This window comes from Podarcis vaucheri (assembly GCF_965113315.1).
Source record: "Podarcis vaucheri genome assembly, chromosome: 10".
Classification (NCBI taxonomy): domain Eukaryota; kingdom Metazoa; phylum Chordata; class Lepidosauria; order Squamata; family Lacertidae; genus Podarcis; species Podarcis vaucheri.
Window position 1 is genome coordinate 58,208,462 of NC_138748.1, and position 20,960 is coordinate 58,229,421.

Consider the following 20,960-nt stretch of genomic DNA (forward strand, 5'->3'; position numbering starts at 1 on the left):
AGATGGAGGGCACAAGGAGAAGGGGACGACTGAGGACGAGATGGTTGGACAGTGTTCTCGAAGCTACCAGCATGAGTTTGACCAAACTGCGGGAGGCAGTGGAAGACAGGAGTGCCTGGCGTGCTCTGGTCCATGGGGTCACAAAGAGTTGGACACAACTAAAGTACTAAACAATAACAACAACAGGTGGTGAGGACGTGCTCCTTGCGAAGGGAGCCGAAACAGAGTCAGGCCCGCCTGGGGACGCGGGGGACACGGCCCGGCTCTCGCTGGTCCCAAGGGAAGCGCCAGGTGAAGCAAGCCAGCTTCTTACAGCGGGACGGGTCCAGGAAGGAAAGCGGGGTCAGGGCCGCACCAAGGCATTTTGGCACCTGAGGCGAAGTACAACCAGGGGACAATGAGGGAGGGAAGATCTGCCTCAGGAACAAGAAGAGAATAAAGATCTACATCGGGGATGGGGTGTGGGGGAGGCGAAATCAAATCAACCTTGCCGGATGGTTGGAGTGGGGATCAAGAGCCATGCGAGGAGGGAAAGGGCTTGTTTTGAATTACACTAGGCAGGTGCAGAGCCCAGGAGACCCCAGAGTGGTCCCTAGGGGTGAGAGGAGACTTAAACAGCAGAAATCCAAAGAGGCAACGCCTATCTGCAAGCCTCAACTATTTCCTGTTTTTGTTTGTTACAGCCAGGATCTCTAGCCTTGGGGGTGGGTGGGGATGTACACTCCATTCTCCGTAGGTATGAATGTAGGGTTAGTCTGCTAGGTAGGGAAGTATCTTCAGTCCAACTGCTATTTTCCTCTTTTCCATTCCAGGTTTTAAATATTTTTAGGCAATAAAGCTTTGAACCTTCATTTTTGGCCTGGTTATTTGTCCTTATATTCCCTCTCAAAGGAAAACCCTTTTTCAGCAGGTGGCGGGTCCACTGTCCCTCAGACCTTGCCGGGGGCTGGACTATATACTGGGGGGGGGGGGAATGAACAAATTCCTATGCCCCACAAATAACCAAGAGATGTATTTTAAATAAAAGGGCACATTCTGCTCATGTAGAAACATGCTGATTCCCAGACCATCCGTAGGCCGGATTTAGAAGGCGATTGGGCCAGATCCGGCCCCTGAGCCTTAGTTTGCCTACCCATGTGAGCTGTAGGTGTCCATGGCGCATCATCACCTTGACACACAGCAAGGCTGTTTTTAAAGTTCACTATCTAGTTCCACCCCAAATCTGTTGGCCATGACAAACTGGCTTTGGAGGACATGCATTTAAACTGCAAGCCCCACCCCCCCATTTTTAAACCATGAAATGTATTCCTACTTGTTCATAAATAATCCCAAGGTCCTTCCATTATCTAGCCAAGGCAGTTAAAGAACAAGCTCAAAATTGATTTTAACCTCAAGGGGAAATTCTGCTCTGCTCAATGGCCTCATGGGAGATCACAAGCTTTCTTGTTTGATCTTCACCAGCTAAATCCTATGTACCAAATCTTATTCAGAATTTTATTTATGATACCTCATGATTTTTCCTGGCTCACACTGCAGCCAGGAAAATCATGAGGCTGTATGGGTTCTTAGTGGAGGGGTAGTACCTCTGATGAGGGGACACATCCTGCTCCTTCTGGTGTAGCTTGTCCACCTTTGGTCCCCACTCTGCACTCAGCTTTCACTTGTGGCTCCTAGAAATTGTCAGCACACAACAGCAGCCACACCCAGGGAATGGTTTGGGCGGGCTAAACCAGGTGAAGGTAGCCGATGGGTCTCAAACCCTCGGTGAGTTAGGGACTTCCCTTGCATGCCAAGACAGGCTCCTGCAGATTGAGCAGACGAGACCAATAGTGGGTCCAGTGGTCAAGAAGGTGGTTTCCGCACATACTATAGAGGGAAGTGAGGGGCAGACGGGGCTTGCCAACCTGGGAAGGTAGCCTATCTAGGAGAAGGAAAGCTCTGATCCTAAACCTCTGCTGCCTTATGGGAGAAGATAAGGCTAAGGAGTAAACCCTGCACAAATCTGGAGTGCAGCTCCTAAGACAATTGAATGGTGCCTTTTACGCCTCCTGGCAACTCCTGCAACCAAGCTGGTGCCAAAATGTATTGCTCTGCTTTCCTTTGGACCACTTCAGCAAGGCTGACGGGGGTTTTGTTGTCTAGGCAGCCCAGCACCTCCATACACAGTGCCCAGGCTTTCGCCCTGGTGAGGTCACTTCAGCACTGCTAATGCAGCAGTTTTTCTTCACCCCCAGACGATCACTCCACTGTTTCTCAAGATGGAGCGATAATGACAACAACTGCAGCCCCATTTTGAAAACTTCATTACAAGCAGGAAACGTGAGGCATGAACTTACTATGGCTTAAAGAAGCCATTATTTTCTTCTCCTCAGCTCTCCATCTGCACTCTGGAAAAATAATACAGTGGTACCTCGGGTTAAGTACTTAATTCGTTCTGGAGGTCCATTCTTAACCTGAAACTGTTCTTAACCTGAAGCACCACTTTAGCTAATGGGGCCTCCTGCTGCCACTGCACTGCCAGAACAAGATTTCTGTTCTCACCCTGAAGCAAAGTTCTTAACCTGAAGCACTATTTCTGGATTAGCGGCATCTGTAACCTGAAGTGTATGTAACCTGAAGTGTATGTAACCTGAGGTATGTAACCTGAGGTACCACTGTTTAAAAGCAAGTGGGGATTTGTTTTTGTTTTCTAATGAAAGATCTACATACACATATATAATTGATCCATATATAATTGACCCATAATATATTAATGTGCAGAAAATAAGTTTTTTTAAAATGAAGTGGCATGCTCAGAATTGCATGTCATTGTGCCTGATATTAATATTCATGCCTATGCAATTAGATATGTGTGTGCAAAAAAGCTGAGCCCTCCCCAGCAATGTATTCAATAAATGTGTAAGGGGAGGTGGAGGTACTGCAGCCTAATTCTACAGGCACCCCACCCTGGCATCCACACATTTGCTATGAGTGAGAAGGGAGTTCCTCTATGCATGTCCTGATTTGGTCAGGTGGAGTGATGCACCTGTAACAGGTGGTTGGTGGTGGGGCAACAGGTGCATTGGTGCAGCCCTGCAACCTCCTCCCCTTATCTGAACACTATGTGTGTATGTAATCTAGACCTTATTAGATAAAATATCACCAGATGTAACTTCTGGAGATGTGAAGGATGGGCTGTGTCTCATAAGAATTAGTTTCACTAGCACACTTGTGAAAATAATGACAGAAATGTTAAAAGCCACATTCAGAATCTCTGCAAAAGGCAGAATAGGTAGAAGCAGGGACCGTTATTTATCAGGGATAGATAAACACACAAACTCCATGGTAAACAGAGATGATAAGATAGGGAAATCTTTTGCTTTTGTTTATTACTTGCTTAAATTAATGAAAAACTGACCTCTAGTGGCTGAAATGGGAAACAGTGCATTATATTCTGTGGCAGCATGTTCAGCAGATGCATTGAAGAACCACAACTTACCACAACCGACTTTTTCTTTACAGAGAATGAACAATGGTAATAAAATATAGAGGAAAAGTTGCCCCCGACATGAAGTTGTTCGGGTTTAAACTGCCCCAAGATTCATAGTTGTTTTTGCCAAAAAGTAGTTGAGACTGCTTCGACAGCCTTGAGCTGGTTTATAGTACGTGTACGTGCCTATGTACATAACATGATCGCACAGCTTCATATATGAACTACTCTGAAAGAAAAGAATGACATTTGAAGTGGCAAAAATATTCCTTTGTGATGGCTCTTTGCATTTTTGCAAGTATTCACCTGAATTTGCAGTTATCAAAGACAACCCGGCTGGGGCAACCCAGTCTGATGGGGGGAATACAAATAATGAAATTATTATTAGAATTGAGATCCTATTTACGAACTCTGATTTCGATTTCCATCCCGATGGCTCTGCTATGAGCAGCATGACTGCAGAAGAGCTGGAACACTGACCCCGCCCCCCCAACAGTGTCCAAACGCTCAGTATCTTCTTTCCTTTGGGGCCGCAATTACAAAGCCATTTAAACGAGCAAGTTCCAATGAGCAGAGCAGGGTTTACATTACGCATGCGCAGAGGCGCGCTTGCACGTGCAGAACTGCAACAAAGGAACCTACACCAGCATCCCAGCTAGGCCACAACGCAACGCTCCAAAGACGGCCCACAGCCGGCGAATCAGTTGCTTATTGGCTTGGAACCACGTCGATCATCGCTCTGTCCAATCCAGCCCCTCTTTCCTCCCGTGGCGTCACCTGGGAGTTGATGCCGCGCGAGTCGTTCCCGGTCACGTAGTCCACGGCCTCCCTCTCCGCTGTCGTCATCGCGGAGCTCTTCCTGATAGGCGGCCGCTCCGCTTCCTATCTGTGAGCGGCAACCCAAAGCTCCAATCGGATGGAGAGGATCCGAAGGGGCTGGTGAAGTTCTCGCCCCGCCCACCAGCAGGACCCAGCCTGGAGCTGTTAGCAACTGTCTGCGGCCGCATCAGCAGCATTTGCACGGGGGCTGGCTTTGCTTTCGGCGCTCTGGCTTTCTCTTGTGCCGAGGTAACGGGTGGTCAGAGCAATTTTCAATATTCGCATGGGGATTTCACCCAATAATATAATGGAGAATATTTTAATGGTGCATGGCGGCAGTTTAGGCTTGTTTTGCTATGCACCCTTTTAATTTTAGTCTTGGGCTTGGATGTTGCTATTCTTCTTGTTGTTAACTATTATTAACTATTATTATTATTATTATTATTATTATTATTTATTGTTATTGTTGTTGTTAACTACTATTAACTATTGTTGTTAGCCGCCCTGAGCCCGTCTTGGCTGGGGAGGGCAGGGTATAAATAAATTATTATTATTATTGTTATTGTTATTATTATTCTGTTCGCCTTGCCTCTTCCCCTGAGTATTTCTCAAACTTGCGCGGGCAGCTCTTGTTGGACTATAACTCCCATTATCCCTAGCTAGTGGGACCAGTGGTCGGGGTTTTTTGTGTGTGATGGGAGTTGTAGTCCATCAACAGCTGGGTACCCAAGTTGGAGAAACACAGTCTGAGGCTTAGAAAGGATGGTGTTTGGAGCTAGATTTTGGAGATTTGGTCTTTAGTCCAGTGGCCATTGTCATGGATGAGATTCTTGCATTGCGGGGGGTGGGGCGGGGTCCGCTAGATGACCCTCAAGGGTCCCTTCCAGCTCCATGATTCTATGACCGTAGGAAGCTGCTTTGCACTGAGCCAGGCCATAGGTCTAATCTAGCTCAGGACTATCTGTGTACAGGATTGCACTGACTTGCAGCCGTACAAGGTGTTGATGTCAGGGGGAATTTTAGGTTGTTTCTGCTTGTGATCTGAGTCCGCGTTGGATCTCTGTATCCAGTGATGTATTTTTAAGTGCACATGTTGTGCCGTTTTTGGTTCAGCCGTAGAAACTGGTGTCAATATAGTTGGAAGTTATGAAGAACATTTTTGTGTGTGCAAAAGCACAAAAATTGGAGAAGGTATTTTAAAATAGATTTTTTTAAAAAGAAAATGTTCAAAGCTATGCTATCTGAGTAATATCAGCCAACACCTTGTAAATACTCCTTTACCAGGCTTTGCTTTTGTGCGTGTAACAGCAGCTGGATTCACAAACAATTAGAGTATTGCAATTAGGTGATCGTTCTGGGTTCTTCCTGCAGATTGCCTTTGATCAAACTGTTGTTTATGCTTTAAAGGCTCAAGAGTAGGACAGGCATTTGACCCCTTTTGGCTGGTAATCCCACCTGTTATGTAGGTCAGTATGCAGCACGGGGGCTGGACGGAGTGTGGGGCTGCCAGATGGAAGAGGCCTGAACATTTTATAGCTCTGTAGGAGAGATAATTTTGTCATGCAGAGTGCTTAAATTCTCTTGCCTACACCATAAAAGGTGCAGGACCCCTGTCTAAGGCGGGGGCCAATGGTTAGAGTGTTAGACCAGGACTGGGAAGACCATTAAATTATTGGTCACTCGTAACCAGTTATTCCCTTTTTGCCTGGTTTACCACATGGGGTTATTGGAAGGATAAAATGAGGGATTCAGTGTCTGCTACCCTGAGCTATTTGGAGGAAGGGCAGGTTAACACAACTGTTAAAAGTACTGGAACGCTGTTCTCCTTTGGACCTGGGTTGGGAAAAGGAATAGAGAGCAACACTTGGTTCAAAAATGCCAACAGATGATGACTGCATGTGCATCATCTCCAAGCCCTTTCCAAACCATCCTGCCCATATATTTGTAATAGTGAAGAAGTCTGTCTTGTTTGTACACTGATGTTCTTTGCAGAAACGGTTTATCCTGGATTGCCCCTGTGTTTTGTTCTCCAGGAACCTCATGGGAACACTGGGATGTTCTCTTTTAACCTCTAGGACAGATCAGGTGACAGTGGTAACAAAAAGAACATTCTCGCCTGTGTGTGCTGCATTTTAACAGAACCAATTAGTTCTTGTTTTCTGTCCTCACTAGACAGTTAGATAACTACAGTAGTACTGGGTTGTTTCTGCAGCACTTTGAAAGCTTCTCTTTAGGATTTCCACCTTCTTTTCCCTTGAACAGCTGCAGAGAAAGTAGGAATTCAATATCAAATTTTTGTTTTATCGATGTAGAGATGTAGTGATTCTTGAAACATCACTCGCTGTTTTTATTTTAAAGGCACAAGTTCCGTGCCAGAAATATGGTGACAGACCTTATTCTGAGACTGAGCATGTGAGAGGTAATCTGTCTGTAGCCCTAACCTTGTGCCCATTTTACAGCAGATAAAGCTTTACAGATTTTTTTTTTTTTGAGAAAAGCTCTTTATCTGCTCAATTTCTGCATAAAGGCACAGAAGCAGGACAACTGTAGCAGAATTAGGAGCCTAAATACAGTGCCTAAAGAGCTCCAAAAAAATCTGTGTTTACTTGAACTTGAGAGGGGAAATGAAAATGGAAGCTATAGGGACCTGTCATGTTAAAGGTTAACCTTGTAGAGGAACTTGGCAGGTATGACTTCTATTAATATCACTGTGAGGCACTTAGTCAGCTGAAGGCGTATGGATCCCTCCTCTGGGAGTTCATGGCAGAAAGAGTGATAGCGTACAGGTGACCATTCTGTTGCTTTCTGTATCATTCATCTGAGTGTTTTTCAAACTTGGGTCTCCAGCTGTTGCTGGACTACAGGTCCCATAATCCCTGACCACTGGTCCTGCTAGCTAGGGATGATGGGAGTTGTAGTCCAACAACAGCTGGCGACCCAAGTTTGAGAAACACTGACCATTTGACCAAGTTGATATCCAGTGACTGCAAGTAAGCAAGTGGTAGCTTGGCTCACAGAACATAAGCAGAAATCAACAGCAAGATGAGTGTTTGCGTGTTAACATTGCTGGATGCCTCCGCCCGGGGTCCACATTGCCATGTAGCTGTGTGTGTTTGTCATCTCTTTCCCCTGCTCCATTTACCAGATTGCAAGTGCAATCCTATTCGCGTCTACTAAGAAATAAGAATCACTAAGATTAATGGGGCTTGTTCCCAGATAAATGGGCATAGCATTGCAGCATAAACGCCCTCACCAAAAGCTGCTATTTGTCCTGTAATATCATACAGGGACCCTATGGATACTGATAAATATTTTTTTGGAAGGCAAATACAGTGGTACCTCGGGTTACATACGTTTCAGGTTACATACGCTTCAGGCTACACACTCAGCTAACCCAGAAATAATGCTTCAGGTTAAGAACAGAAATCGGGCTTCGGCGGCGCTGCGGCAGCAGGAGGCTCCATTAGCTAAAGTGGTGCTTCAGTTTAAGAACAGTTTCAGGTTAAGAACAGACCTCCGGAATTAAGTACGAATTAAGTACTTAACCTGAGGTACCACTGTAGCAGGGAGGGGGGAGGTGATTTAAATTGTGGAAATAGTGTGTGTATGAGGAAGGTTTAAAAACTCTCTCCACTCCAATCCCATACCTGGCTGCCTTGATCTAAAGGGAAGAGTTGGAAGATCCTATTCTCAGATCTCCAAAATCCGTGTCTGAATGTGTAGCTACATCCCAGTTATTCCACCCACTCCCCATTGTGCAGATGGTGGTGGTGGATTAAGTCAGACCAGGAAGAAATACCCCATTTCTGGTTTATAGAAAATATTAGACTGCATGCCTCACCACTTCTGTTAAAACCAACCAGTAGTCTTCAGAGCCCAGAAGTGCTGCTTAATTTGGGAATAAATGGACTGAAACCTTAAGCCAATGACAATATACACGCAAATCTCATTTTGACGCAACTCAGATGTTTCTTAATGGGATGCCTGTTCAACAGTGGACAGACTTGGTTTGCTTTGCACTCTGGAGAAATTGTGGCCCTGCAGCTTGGCTTCCCTGGGAACTGCATGTCACAGAGAGCGCTGTAATTTTTGCAGACAGCTGAAACCTAGCGTTGGCCCAGCAGGAGGAACTGATTATGTAACAGGCCTTTCTCCCATCTCCATGCTGTTTGGGTATGAAAACTGGAAATCGAACAGCAAACAGGACTTGGGCTTTAAGCAAAGTTTGAACTTCAGAGTTCAGTTGCCTGAAGTTTCTCAGAAAACAATACAGTTATCTATACTTATTCTTTTTATGCAGTAGCAAGTAGATATTTTCTAGCCCCAACTCTATGACTCAAGTATCATGTTGGGAAAGTTGTGGTTAGAATGCTTCTCCCTAACATGCCAGGTGCCAGAGTTCAAGGATTCCTGTAATTTTGGTTTTGTTGTGTATGGAGGAGTATTCACTCATCTGAACTCATAGCTCAGACATAGTTTTACCACCTCTGGGAATACTAATATTTGATTCTTCCCCCCTGACCCCGACCCTAACTTCAGTAGCTTTCATGGTGTTTTCTTTTTCTCTTTTAATATTGCAGCCTACCTATAAAGTCTTTTGCCTCATATTTGTGTAGGATGAATGCATTTGCAATGGATAAGGTGAGTTCAAATTGTTTTTATCTTCATCTTGTTTTAAAGCAGATTGTTGCATGATTATTTTTTATGTGCTCTTGTCTCCTGCCTTTGTAGCTTGGCAGGTGTCTGGGATGGGTTGGCCAAGCAAGCCATGATAAAGCAATGTGGTTGGATTTGGGCATAATGTCATACCACACTTAAATAGAGTTATGGTTTGTAAGCCAACAATAAACATAGATTAGCATCATGGGTTATTGGCAGAAAATAAACTAGGGTCAGCCCATTGAACTGGGTTCACATATTCACAGGAACCTGTAGTTAGGCTGGACCAGTGATGGTGTAGCGTTATGTGCAAACCAGGTCAGTGTCTAGATCATGCACCAGCTCCATTTTGATTGCTAGCCCCAGTGGATGTGGCACCTTGCTTCTTTTGGGTTTGAATTTCCATTAGGTTTGAGCAGTCCTGTTATTCAAATGCTTCTTCAGGGTTACAATTCCAGTGGTGCAGTCAGAAGGTCTATTATGAAGAAACTGTAATCAGTGAAAGCTGAAGCTGAAGAAGTGTGATTTATTAAAACCTGCACAAACCCAATGACTTATTGGTATATGAATTAAGCTGATTTATTGGGAATTAAGCTAGTTTATTTGGAAATGGTGGAGTCCTGTGGAGGTGCTAATGAGTCTCAAAGCAGCAGAAGAACAAGCACAAAAAATGTCCTTGCTTAATAGCTGTATTTTTGAGATATGGAGAAAGAGGGTCACGCCCACTGACTCCTGGACCTTTCCCCAGCAATAGGTAAAGGTAAAGGGACCCCTGACCTTTAGGTCCAGTCGCGGACAACTCTGGGGTTGCGGCGCTCATCTTGCTTTATTGGCTGAGGGAGCCGGCATACAGCTTCCGGGTCATGTAGCCAGCATGACTAAGCCGCTTTTGGCGAACCAGAGCAGCGCACGGAAACGCCGCTTACCTTCCCACCAGAGTGGTACCTATTTATCTACTTGCACTTTGATGTGCTTTCGAACTGCTAGGTTGGCAGGAGCAGGGACCGAGCAACGGGAGCTCACCCCGTTGCAGGGATTCGAACTGCCGACCTTCTGATCGGCAAGTCCTAGGCTCTGTGGTTTAACCCACAGCGCCACCTGCGTCCCACTTCCCCCAGCAATAAACCAGCTTTGTTAGAAATACCCACTGTATTAGGGATATCCTAATATGAGCATGTTCTAGTCAAAGTATTGAGCCCTCTCCAGGCATTTAAAAAGAACAGATGAGGTGATGAGGTCTCAAACTTAGGAGGAAGATGGGAGCATAGACAGTCCAAACGCACCAGGAGAGGTTGCTCCATAGGGTTGCTTCTTGCAAGATCACCACCTGTTAAGTTGTATATGCTTCAGAGCTCCGTTCAGACCTTCCTGCTCAGTGCGGGAGCAGGTGTGCGCACACATACACCACACAAACCTCCACAGGTTGAGCTCCGATGTTCTTTTTGAGCACTTGAAAAATGGCTACTGTGAGATGAAAATATGGCACTGCCTCTACGTTTTTGAATCTTGGAACTGGCTTTGTTTCCCCATATCACACAGACCTTGTATGTTATCTCACTGTTCCCAGACAACTAGGTGCCACTTCTGCTGTGCTGTTGTATCCCGTGATAGCTTCTGTGTGCCATAATGGCAGAGGCCGGGCCCCTGCTATGTCTGAATTGAATCCAGACATGTCTGCTGCCTTGCGGGATATCTTTGGCAGAAGGAAAGGCTAAGGAGTAAACCCTACGCAAATCTGAGGTGGAGTCCCAAAGATGTTTGGATGGCACTTTGTACGCCTCCTTCCAGCAACTCCTGCAGCCCAGCTGGTGCCAGACATATTGCTCTGCTTTCCTTTGGACCTCACCAGCCCAGGCTTGCCCCCCAGGCAGGTCACTTCGGTGCTGCAAACACAGTGGTTTGACTTCACCCCCGGAGGCACACTCCATTGCCTCTCAAGACAGATGGGTGCCATCAACAAACGATTAGGCATGTTTAATACTGTAGCCTTTGAGATTTATATAATGTCCTGAATTGAGCTAGAGGCACATGATGGATTTGAGGGCACGGAGGTAGGGATCTTATTCAAAAGCAATATAGATAGCTGTGTTTGCTTGAATACACTTTGTGTGTGTGTGGAACCGGAAGATAATCTAGGCAAGTTGTATAAGGATATAGCAATGGATTACAAAATGTAATTGATATGTTCGTATTAGATTGTGGATTACCAGGGGTAAATAGAAATTACAGGGCGTGGGAGGATTGACTGGAAAGCAGATAAGGTGATCAGAATTTCATATGTGCAGGAGAAGGAATTTGATAGATCAGGAGATGCACATTGCTGGTTTCAATACGCAATCCTGCATTTGCCAATTTGAGAGCCGGGTTTCATTGGGTGTGTGTTGCAGGTATTGTTTGGCCGCAAGGAACTTTAATTGTGTCATCCTGGGTTGTCTTCTGCAACAGGCACATTGAGCATGTTGTCGCTGATTGGGTGGAACAGCCTTCCCCAACCTGGTGCCCTCGGTTTTGGGCTGAGGGGAGTTGTAGACCAAAACATCTGGACAGCACTAAAAAACCAGTAAGCCCCTCCCCCAAACACAGCTGAAGTTTCTGAACCATCTTCAGAGGCAGCCCTACATATGACGCATTGCAGTAATCAAACCTAGAGGTTACCAAAGCATAGACAACAGTGGTCAGGCTAACCCTGTCCACATAGGGGCACAACTGGGCCACCAGCTGAAGCTGGTGGGAGGCACTCTGCAGCAGCAAAGGACCCAGAAGTGCCAACAACAACAACAACAACATATTATTTATACCCTGCCCATCTGGCTGGGTTTCCCTAGCCACCCTGGGCGGCTTCCAACAAAATATTAAAATGCAGTAGTCCATCAAACATTAACGGTTCCTACCTAGTGGAATGCTCTGTCCCACGAGACTATGTCCCTGCAGGACTTGATCTCCTTCCGCAGGGCCGGTAAGACAGAGCTATTCCGCCTGGCCTTCAATTTGAATTAGCCTGATCCTCTGTTCCCTTTTCCCTTTCCTTTTCTATGAAGAAACCCTTTCTGGGACCCCACATTTAAATTCTTCCCTGGTCTCCTTGCTGGCCCTAGTAGGACCAACTTGGCCAGTTAGCCTTGTTGGTCATTTGATGTTTACTGATTGGGGGTTCCCCCCAAAAAAAATTGACCCCTGATTTTTTGAATTTTATTGATATTGATGCTGCATTTATGTTGTATTTTATGCTGTTTTTAAATTGCATCTTTAATCAATGTTTTATATTTGCTGTTAGCCACCCTGAGCCCGGTTTTTAAACCGGGAAGGGCGGGGTATAAATAAAAAAAATATTATTATTATTTGTTATTATTAAAAGCTTCCCTAAATAGGGCTGCCTTCAGATGTCTTCTAAGTCTGGTAGTTTTTGTTCTCTTTGCATACCCTCTCCTTCAGAGGGAGTGTAACCCCATCAAGAGCAGGCAACATCCCAGCTACCCGGTCTAGCAAACCACCCACTAATCGTGCTTTTCGCACTAGTCTTCAGTTTACATGTAGCACTGGCTGAACGTATCAGTAATCGCCATTGCTGTGCTTGAACTGAGAGTGCAGTGGAGGGAACGCCCAATGTCCTTCTACATGTTACAGAATGGTGGATGAGCTGCCTTCATCTCTCATTGCTGAAAATCTAATCGGGCAACTCGTGACAAGATTCTGTGGGTCTCCAGAGTTCACCACAACACAGTGACCCAAAGCGTTTGACCTATGTGTTCCTTCTCTTTATTAGATGGCCTATCATTAGATGCTACTCCTGTCGCAAACCCAAGGAAGTTGCAGCCAAAATGGCCAAGTACAAACTGATCCTCTTGAGGCACGGCGAAGGGGCCTGGAACAAAGAGAACCGCTTCTGCAGTTGGGTGGACCAGAAGCTGAGCAGCGACGGGATTAAAGAGGCTCAGAACTGCGGCAGGCACCTCAAAGCTCTTGGCATTGAGTTCGACCTGGTGTTTACATCCATCCTCAGCCGCTCTATTCAGACTGCCTGGCTTGTGCTGGAGCAGATGGGGCAGGAGTGGGTCACCACCGAATCCTCCTGGAGGCTGAACGAGCGGCACTACGGTGCCCTGATAGGCCTGAACAGGGCAGAGATGGCGCTGAACCACGGCGAGGAGCAGGTGAAAAGGTGGAGGAGGAGCTATGACGTCACCCCACCTCCCATCACCGAGTCCCACCTTTACTACCACGAAATCTACAACGACCGCAGGTATAAGCACTGCGACGTGCCGTTGGAGAAACTCCCGAGGGCAGAAAGCTTGAAAGAAGTGCTTGATAGACTCCTTCCCTATTGGAACGAGAGGATAGCTCCGGAAGTGAAGAGGGGCAAGACGGTTTTAATTTCTGCTCACGGGAACAGCACGCGCGCTTTGCTGAAACATTTGGAAGGTAATGTAGTGCCACTAATTTGTTCTAAATGTGGTATAAACATTGGGGACCATCCTGTCTTCTTTGGCTATTCGTTCAGGAATAAATTCTAACTCTGTCTCTCAAATTAAAAAGGGCACAGTTATACTATTAGTTTTATAGCAGTTTTAACTGTTGTGGCTTCTCTCGAAAAATCTTGAGACTCCTAGGTCAGCAAGCGTCCTGAGAATTCTCTGTTGGAGACCTCTCGTCTTCCTTGGAGGACTGCCTTGCCCTGGTTCCATAGAGGGAAGGACTGCCTATTGCGTTTCTTTGTCCGTAGTGTGCATAAGTTTGTAGATCAGGGATGGGGAAATTTGTGGCCTTCAGAAGTTCCATTGGCTTTCGTCTGCATGGCCAACAATCAAGGGTGATTGGTTGTGTGAGTCCAACAGCCTTTGGAGGGCCACCGGTTCCTCATCCCTGCTTTAGAAAACAAAATACTGTATATGCTTCTTTAGCCTAGTGAACTAGCTAGCCAGATGGCCGTTGCTGACAATCTCTAGAGCATTCTCGAGTTTACAAAGTTATTTGCAGTGATTCTTGCCCTTGCCATCTTCCCAGGAAATCTGTGGACCTAAGTTATGCGGCGGGAGGTTGTGTTGTGTGTGTCTTTTGTGATGTTCTGACAGCGAAGCATTTTCCCTCTGCCCCACTCTCATGGCCTGTTCAGAGAGGAAGCGCCCATAGCCCTGGTTATGACACAAATATGTTCACCCCTGCTTACCTTACCAGCGTTGTGCTGTTGCCTACTCTCCAGCGCAGTAGATGAATGGCGAAAACAACCGCTGGAGCTGATGCCATGTTTTCCTTTTGCGTGCGATATTTCCCCGTGACCGACTGACGAAAACGAAACGTTCGTATTTAGAAATGGCTTATTCAAACAGACCTCACCGGAACAAGGTTTCCCAATATCAAACCTTTCCCAATATCAAACCTACCCATTGATTGCCAACAAAACACGCTGGGCTCATTCCTGCAGGTGTCAGCCAGTTCCTCAGAAGGCTGAGGGGGTGGACGTTGGTTGTTAATGCATCTAGGACATTGCCAGACTTGGACAAGGCCTTTTTAGCAGAGGTGGCTCCAAGTCTAGAGGCCTCTATAAATCAAAGCGACATGTCCTCATGTACTCCTTTAGTCCCTGCCCAAGCTATAGGCTGTAATACCTGATCTGACATTAGGTAATGCTGCAGGAATAGGAGGTTGTTGTAAAAGTTGCACAGTTCACTTTGCTTGCTTGCTTCTGAGGCAGCCTACACTACTCTCAAACATGACCTGTTGTCAGGAAGTTCACCCCGATGCTTAGCCGGCACCCCCATTCTTCTAATTTGAACCTACTGACTTCATAGAATCGCAGAGCGGGAAAGGACCTCATGGCTCACCCAGTCCAACCCCCTGCAATGCAGGAATCTCATCAAAGTCATCTTTATCACCCTATGCTTATTAGAAAATATGGTATAAAGCAGAGGCCTTTCTGGACCAGTTGTGGGAGCAATTTTTGATAGGCCAGAGTCAATAGGAGATTTTAGTGCAAGAATTGGTAGAGAAAGAGAAGAACAATCCAAGTGAGAAAGAAGTTAGACTTGCAGAGATTAACCAGTTAAAGTTTGTTGCTTAATTTTTGAGCTAGTAACTTCTGTGAACTTGCTTGCAAAGCTGATGCCTCCCCTTATTTTTGTGCTTTCCTTCCAAGAACCTTTTTCATTTGGAGCAGGTGGGGTGGGAAAGGCAGAATGTTCCAAAAAGACCAAACCCAGGGCCAGTAAATGGTGCGTAATGTAGATGTGCCATTACATAGACATATGCTTCTCAGGTAGCTCAGTCGGTAGAGCACAAGACTCTTAATCTCAGGGTCGTGCGTTTGAGCCCCACATTGGGCAAAAGATAATTGCATTGCAGGGGGTTGGACCAGATGTGGTCTCTTCCAACTCTACAGTTCCATGATTCTATGATTTCCTGTTGCATCCAAGCAGGTAATGTGGACTTAATTGCTTCTGCTCAGCTTGGTGTGCTGAAATTTGCTGGGGCCGCAACCCAAAGAGAAATGGATGCACAAGTCACACAAAAGGTCAACCATCTTGTGTTACAAGTTGTGTAAAGTAACCAGACCCTGGCCTTAGTTGACTTTCATGTTGTCCCTCCAGCGTGTTGCCATAGAAGTTGCCCAGTACAGTCGCTTCAGCTTACAGACTCTGCTAACCCAGAAATAGTACCTCGGGTTAAGAACTTTGCTTCAGGATGAGAACAGAAATCACATGGCGGCGGCAGTGGGAGGCCCCACTAGCTAAAGTGGTACCTCAGGTTAAGAACAGTTTCAGGTTAAGAACAGACCTCCAGAACGAATTAAGTTCTTAACCTGAGGTACCACTGTACTGACTTTCAGTATTTGGCTTACGCTTTTGAGGAGGCAAGGCAAGTCAGGAAAGAGGCCCTTCAGTTTATTTAAATATTTCATTAAGAAAGAAAACATAGCAAGGCAGTGTTCATCTAAAATAAATAAAATAAAATAAATAAAATAAAATAAAATAAAATAAAATAAAATAAAATATAATATACTACAGTAACTTCCACAAAGGCTGGGTGTTAAAAAAGAGATCACGTTCAAAAGGTCAGTCAGAGCTGTCCAGGTTTCAAAAGATGTTTGAAAGAAGACAGGGAAGACTCCTGTCAGGCTATTGTCGGGCAAAGTTCCTGCTATGCTAAACCTGCCATGCTAAACCTTTGGCCCTTGGTAAAGACCGACTGACCCTCAGGGACTGCCAAAGTGCCCCATCCTCTTTCCCCATCTCTTGAAACAAATCTGAAGTTGTTATCCTAGCAAGAGAAACCTTTGGAAGTGCATCGCTCAGTGATGTAATACTCTACCAAAGGAACGGAGTGCTGTATTGGAAAGATGGGGATGCTTGTGTTTGAAAGGGCACGATGACTACTCCCTATTCTAATTCCTGTCTGGAATGCTCTCCCCATAAAGGCTCGCCTGGCGCCATCTTTACATGTCTTTAGGCATCAGGCAAAAACATTTCCCTTTACCCAGGGGCTATGGGATAAATATTCTATGGCCTGTGAAAGTGTGGGGAAGTGAACTGTTAGTTTTGATGATTATTTTACTATTAGGCTGTCCATCATTATTTTGATGTTTTTAATGGGATCTTCTGAAAAAGCGTGGTATATAAACTGAAATAATGATGATGATGATGATAATAATAATAATAATAATAATGATCTACTGTTTTTTTAAAGAAAGCTCTGAATCTGGGGATTATGGTTCATCTGGAGGCAGGGACTGCCTCTCCCACCCCAGATGCCCATGATAGCTGCCCATTGTTCTGGGGAACAATCAAGGGCAACCTATTACGCATCTTTCTGCATGAAATGAAGTATTCTTCCAGGTTATCTGATCTTCACCAGATTTTGAAAGTTTGGTAAATAGGATGACACGTCATGGCAGCTTAGGCCCAAGAGCCTCCCATGAACCGAGCGCAAGAGGCACATTTAAACATTCCATTGTTTCCTCCTCTGCAGGCATCTCTGATGAGGACATAGTCAATGTGACTCTGCCCACTGGCGTCCCAGTTCTCCTGGAGCTTGACGAGGATCTACGCTCGCTTGGCCCGCACCAGTTCCTTGGTGACCAAGAGGCAATCCAAGCTGCCATCAAGAAAGTGGAAGATCAAGGCAAAGCCAAGCCCACTCTTGAGAAATGAAAGACTGCTTATGCAAAATGCTCTCCCTTTTACCTCTTACCGTGTGCAGGAAAAGGATAGCGCTTTGTGCTTGCCCTGTGAGGACTTGCTTAAGTTCCCAGTAAGTGGTAGATTTTTAGCATTTTAGCACACCATTTTGGGTCATTCCTTATTTCCTTCCAGCGGCTGTGTTGGATCCTGGTACAAGTAACAGTGAATTTTGTTACTTGTACAGAAAGCTGTTTTATAAACTTTCCATAGCCTTTGTATAAGTCTTACACTATCGGAGAAGGCCAGAGCAAGAACCGGTACGCTGAATATATATATTCATCATTGTGATCAACGGAGAAAACGCTTTCTGATTTTAACCTAGGTTTCAAGTGATAGTTACAAGTTCTCAGGTTCACAGATGATAACAGTCACATAATTATTTAATTTAGAATACCCGCTCCCCCCCGGAATTTTTCTCCCCACTGTTTGCAATTCGACAACTTCTGGTATATCATTAATCTCCATTAAACGGATTGGTCTGATTTTTGTTGCATGGCTGACTGTGTTGGTTTGAATAAAGCCCGTATATTTTTACAGGCATCAAAATGCTCACATTGGCTGAATTTTCCCAAGTTTTACTTTTCATGTTGGAGAGGACCATTTAAAAAACAAATCCCAGTTAGACTTGACCCATATGCAGTAAAGAAGGGTGAATGTTGATGGTACCACTTCAAAATCACATTATTATTTTTTAAAGATTTATATTCTAAATTTTGCTTTGGATGTCAGGATATAAGTTGTGCTCTAGGGAGAAGAAGCGGTTTCCAACGAAGCAATGCACAAGGTTCATTCATAAAGGAGCTTTCTCTTCCTGCACACTCCCCCTGCCATCCTCAAATCTGCTCCTGAGGGTTAAGGAAACTTGGATAATATTTTTTTGGGGGGAGCATTCAAGCAGGAAGAGGAGATAGAGGGAAAATTCCATTGCACAGTCAGAAGTTCTTTCTTTCCCGGGCCAGCAGCTCCTATACATTGTACCCTGTAGGAACAGTTGTTGGGTTGATGGCATGTTAGTCCAAAAGACCTGAAGACTTACCAGCTTTGTGAAAACTGAACTACTGGAACATATAAATGTAAACTCTGATGCTATCCAGTAGAATGTTCTTGGGACAGCCAGGGCTGTCTTGAGTATTCAGTTTTTAAATAGTTCTGTATCACTTTTCCAGGTTCAAACAGAACATGGAATACTAATTGTTTTATTTTTTATTATTTTTCAATTTTTTAAAATTCATTTTATAACACAAATAGAATATTAATCTGTTTTAAGTACAGAACTATGTAAAACAATCACAGTCAATGAACAAATAGAAGGAAGCTCAGAAAGGGGGAGGATCTACAGTCCCATTGATCAGCGCAACCAGTTGTTTAATTCCAGTATTTTCCTCTCTTCCGGGGTCATGACCTTCCAACAGGAAGGAGTGATAAAATAGCCATCAATGTCCTACAACTTCCTCTCCAGAATCTAATAGACCCTTGCACTACACAAGACCCTTTGTCAGCATTTCTAAGCACAAATGCATTTATTTATATATTTTAGAAACTTTTAAAACATTGCAAAGTTGTATCCTTGACAGGGTAGGGTTTCAGGGGAGAACTGGGGGGGGGGGGAGAGATCTAAAATAATGTGCACTACTTGTTTGCTTATCCAAACTAAACTGCGTTTTTGCACCTGTACAAGTGACAAATATAATTCAGTTTGCACATACAAAATGCTATCTCTGTGTGTACGTGTCTTTGTGAAACAAGCAAGCAGCTGTTACTACGGTAACTTCTTTCATTTGTTCCTTCCATCTTGGAATCTGAAGCGGAGTTTACAAGGTACCTCAGCCCTGTCTCCTATCCAAGCACTGATCAGACCCGGTCCTGGTTGGTTTTAGCAAGATTGTTGTATGATGTGCCTTCAGGTCAAATCCTGGTATTGACAAATATATGTAAGGGATGAAGTGAGGAGCAACATTTTGTTCACAGGCCCCACTTGTGGTGGTATTTTATTTATCGCCAGAGTTTATTGCCCACTTTACTAAGGTAGCTTCGAAATTAAACCTACAAAAGACGAATCACATCAGGCCTGGGAAAATGTAGTTTTCACCTAGCACCAAAAAGAAAGAGCACACCAGGAGAGCTTCTCTGGTAAGAGAGTTCCAACATGTGGTGCCACCACTGAGAAGGCCTTGTCTGTGATCACGACTCATCTTAACAAGGGGTAGGACCTCTGAGGTTGATCTCAGTAAGTGGGCATATTATATTGGAGCAGGCAGTTCTTTAGGTAACTCCTGAAACATAAACTGTTGGTCATTCTTGTGGAATTGCTGGGCCTAATCACACATGCTTACATGACATACTGGCTTTAATTCAGGAGTGGGTAACTGATGGCTTTCCAGCTGTTGATGGACTACAGCCCTGGTCAGCCCCAGCTAGCTTGGCCACAATGGTCAGGAATGATGGGACCTGTGCTTTGGCAATATCTGGGCGGGGCATAGGTTCCCTACTCCTACTTTAATTGCAAACACCCACACAAAATATTGCAATGGGAACTGTGGCCTGAGCATTGTTGAAACAGCGATTAGGGACAAATCTAGCGTGTGGCAGAGAAGGCAGATTTGCTGGAAGGAGCACAAGAAGTCATAAAACAGCCAGAGCCATTGCTCCGAAAGAGTGCTGTCCTATTTAGAGCCATCACAATCTCTTAGTGAATTACAAAAATATAAAGGAACAGCAGAGGGAGCTGGAGTGTTGGAATTGCTCTTTCTCCCACCAGCGAAAGGGAAAATGTTGCAACAGCCCAGGTGTCGACACAGAAGGGAGTGCATGGATGAAAACCGACAATTGCAAGTTTGCGCTTTTATTTATCATCCTACCCCTCACATCCTATTTTCTCTCCTCTTTAGGAAGTGCGGGTGAGCTTACATAGAGATCTCAGGTAGTCTTCCATCCAGGCACTAATAAGGCCTGTTTAGTTGTAACAATATGGTAGCACCAGAAGCCAGCAGACCACTGCCTGGGGTTATGTTTTAAGAATATGAGAAGAGCCCTGGTGAATTAAAACAAAGACTCCGCCTTCTGGCATCCTGTCCTCAGGCTGGCTAGCCAGATGCACTCTGGTCCTGCTTACGGGTTTCCCATAGGCAGCAGCATCCTCCCCATTTGGCAGTTTCCAACAACTGCCGTGTGCTGCCTCTGACAGGGTGGGTAGAACTCAGCCATCACAGCTAGTGGCCACAGACTGCCTCATCCACCACCAAATTGTCTAATCCTCTTAAAGCCATCCAAGTTTCTAGCCATCATTACATATTGTAGGAATCATATTGCTGGTTATTTGTATTTGCCTGGAAACCTAACCAAATATTTGTACGGTAATCTTTTCCACCCAAAGTTACCAAAATAAACCAATGATGCAAACCAGGGATGATTTTTAAAACTTCACTTAAATATTCACTAGATTTTTATCCCAGTCTTCCTCTGAAGTATACAGGGATATGTGTGCCCCACGCTATCCAATGTACCACACAACCATTGGCTTTGCAGGACTAGATGAATGGGTCAGAACAAGTACTTTGGGAACTCGTTGTTTTGAATGGCTGGGTTAAAATTAGCATGGACCGATGTCCTCAGAGGAACTTTGGTAGCTGCTTTCCCAACTCTGCAAGTTCTCCAAAGCCCAAATAAAAGTGCACCCCAAAAGGCAGAGCAAGACATTTATTCAAGCAAAGGTTTCACTGCCAGGGATGAGCAGAGGGTTGTTCAGTAGCACATTGAGGCTGTTGTTATATTAAGAATTCCCTTAAAGAAACTGAGCGCAGGAGGGAAAAATTGCCAATACGTACTGAACTGTAGCTATCGCT

At 45.0% G+C, this 20,960-nt stretch overlaps 1 protein-coding gene and 1 long non-coding RNA gene across 2 annotated transcripts; one reads left to right on the forward strand and one right to left on the reverse strand.

The window, feature by feature from the left end:
- The first annotated feature begins 4,419 nt into the window (after positions 1 to 4,419).
- BPGM (bisphosphoglycerate mutase) lies at positions 4,420 to 18,833 on the forward strand. Its single transcript, XM_082239262.1, has 4 exons — positions 4,420 to 4,537; positions 8,869 to 8,929; positions 12,711 to 13,366; positions 16,907 to 18,833. The coding sequence occupies exons 2-4, from the start codon at positions 8,910 to 8,912 to the stop codon at positions 17,086 to 17,088; spliced, it is 858 nt and encodes a 285-aa protein (XP_082095388.1). The 5' UTR covers positions 4,420 to 4,537; positions 8,869 to 8,909; the 3' UTR covers positions 17,089 to 18,833.
- On the reverse strand, positions 4,807 to 15,571 carry LOC309541516. The gene is made up of 3 exons (XR_014223785.1): positions 14,117 to 15,571; positions 9,218 to 9,422; positions 4,807 to 6,550 (listed from the first exon to the last, which is right to left on the reverse strand). It is a non-coding gene; the product is annotated as an uncharacterized lncRNA (long non-coding RNA).
- Positions 18,834 to 20,960: the final 2,127 nt, after the last annotated feature.

Coding starts and splice junctions, on each gene's coding strand:
- BPGM (XM_082239262.1), top strand. CDS start 8,910: ATGCATTTGCAATGGATAAG. Junction 8,930..12,710: donor ATGCATTTGCAATGGATAAG/GTGAGTTCAAAT, acceptor TCTCTTTATTAG/ATGGCCTATCATTAGATGCT. Junction 13,367..16,906: donor TTTGCTGAAACATTTGGAAG/GTAATGTAGTGC, acceptor CCTCCTCTGCAG/GCATCTCTGATGAGGACATA.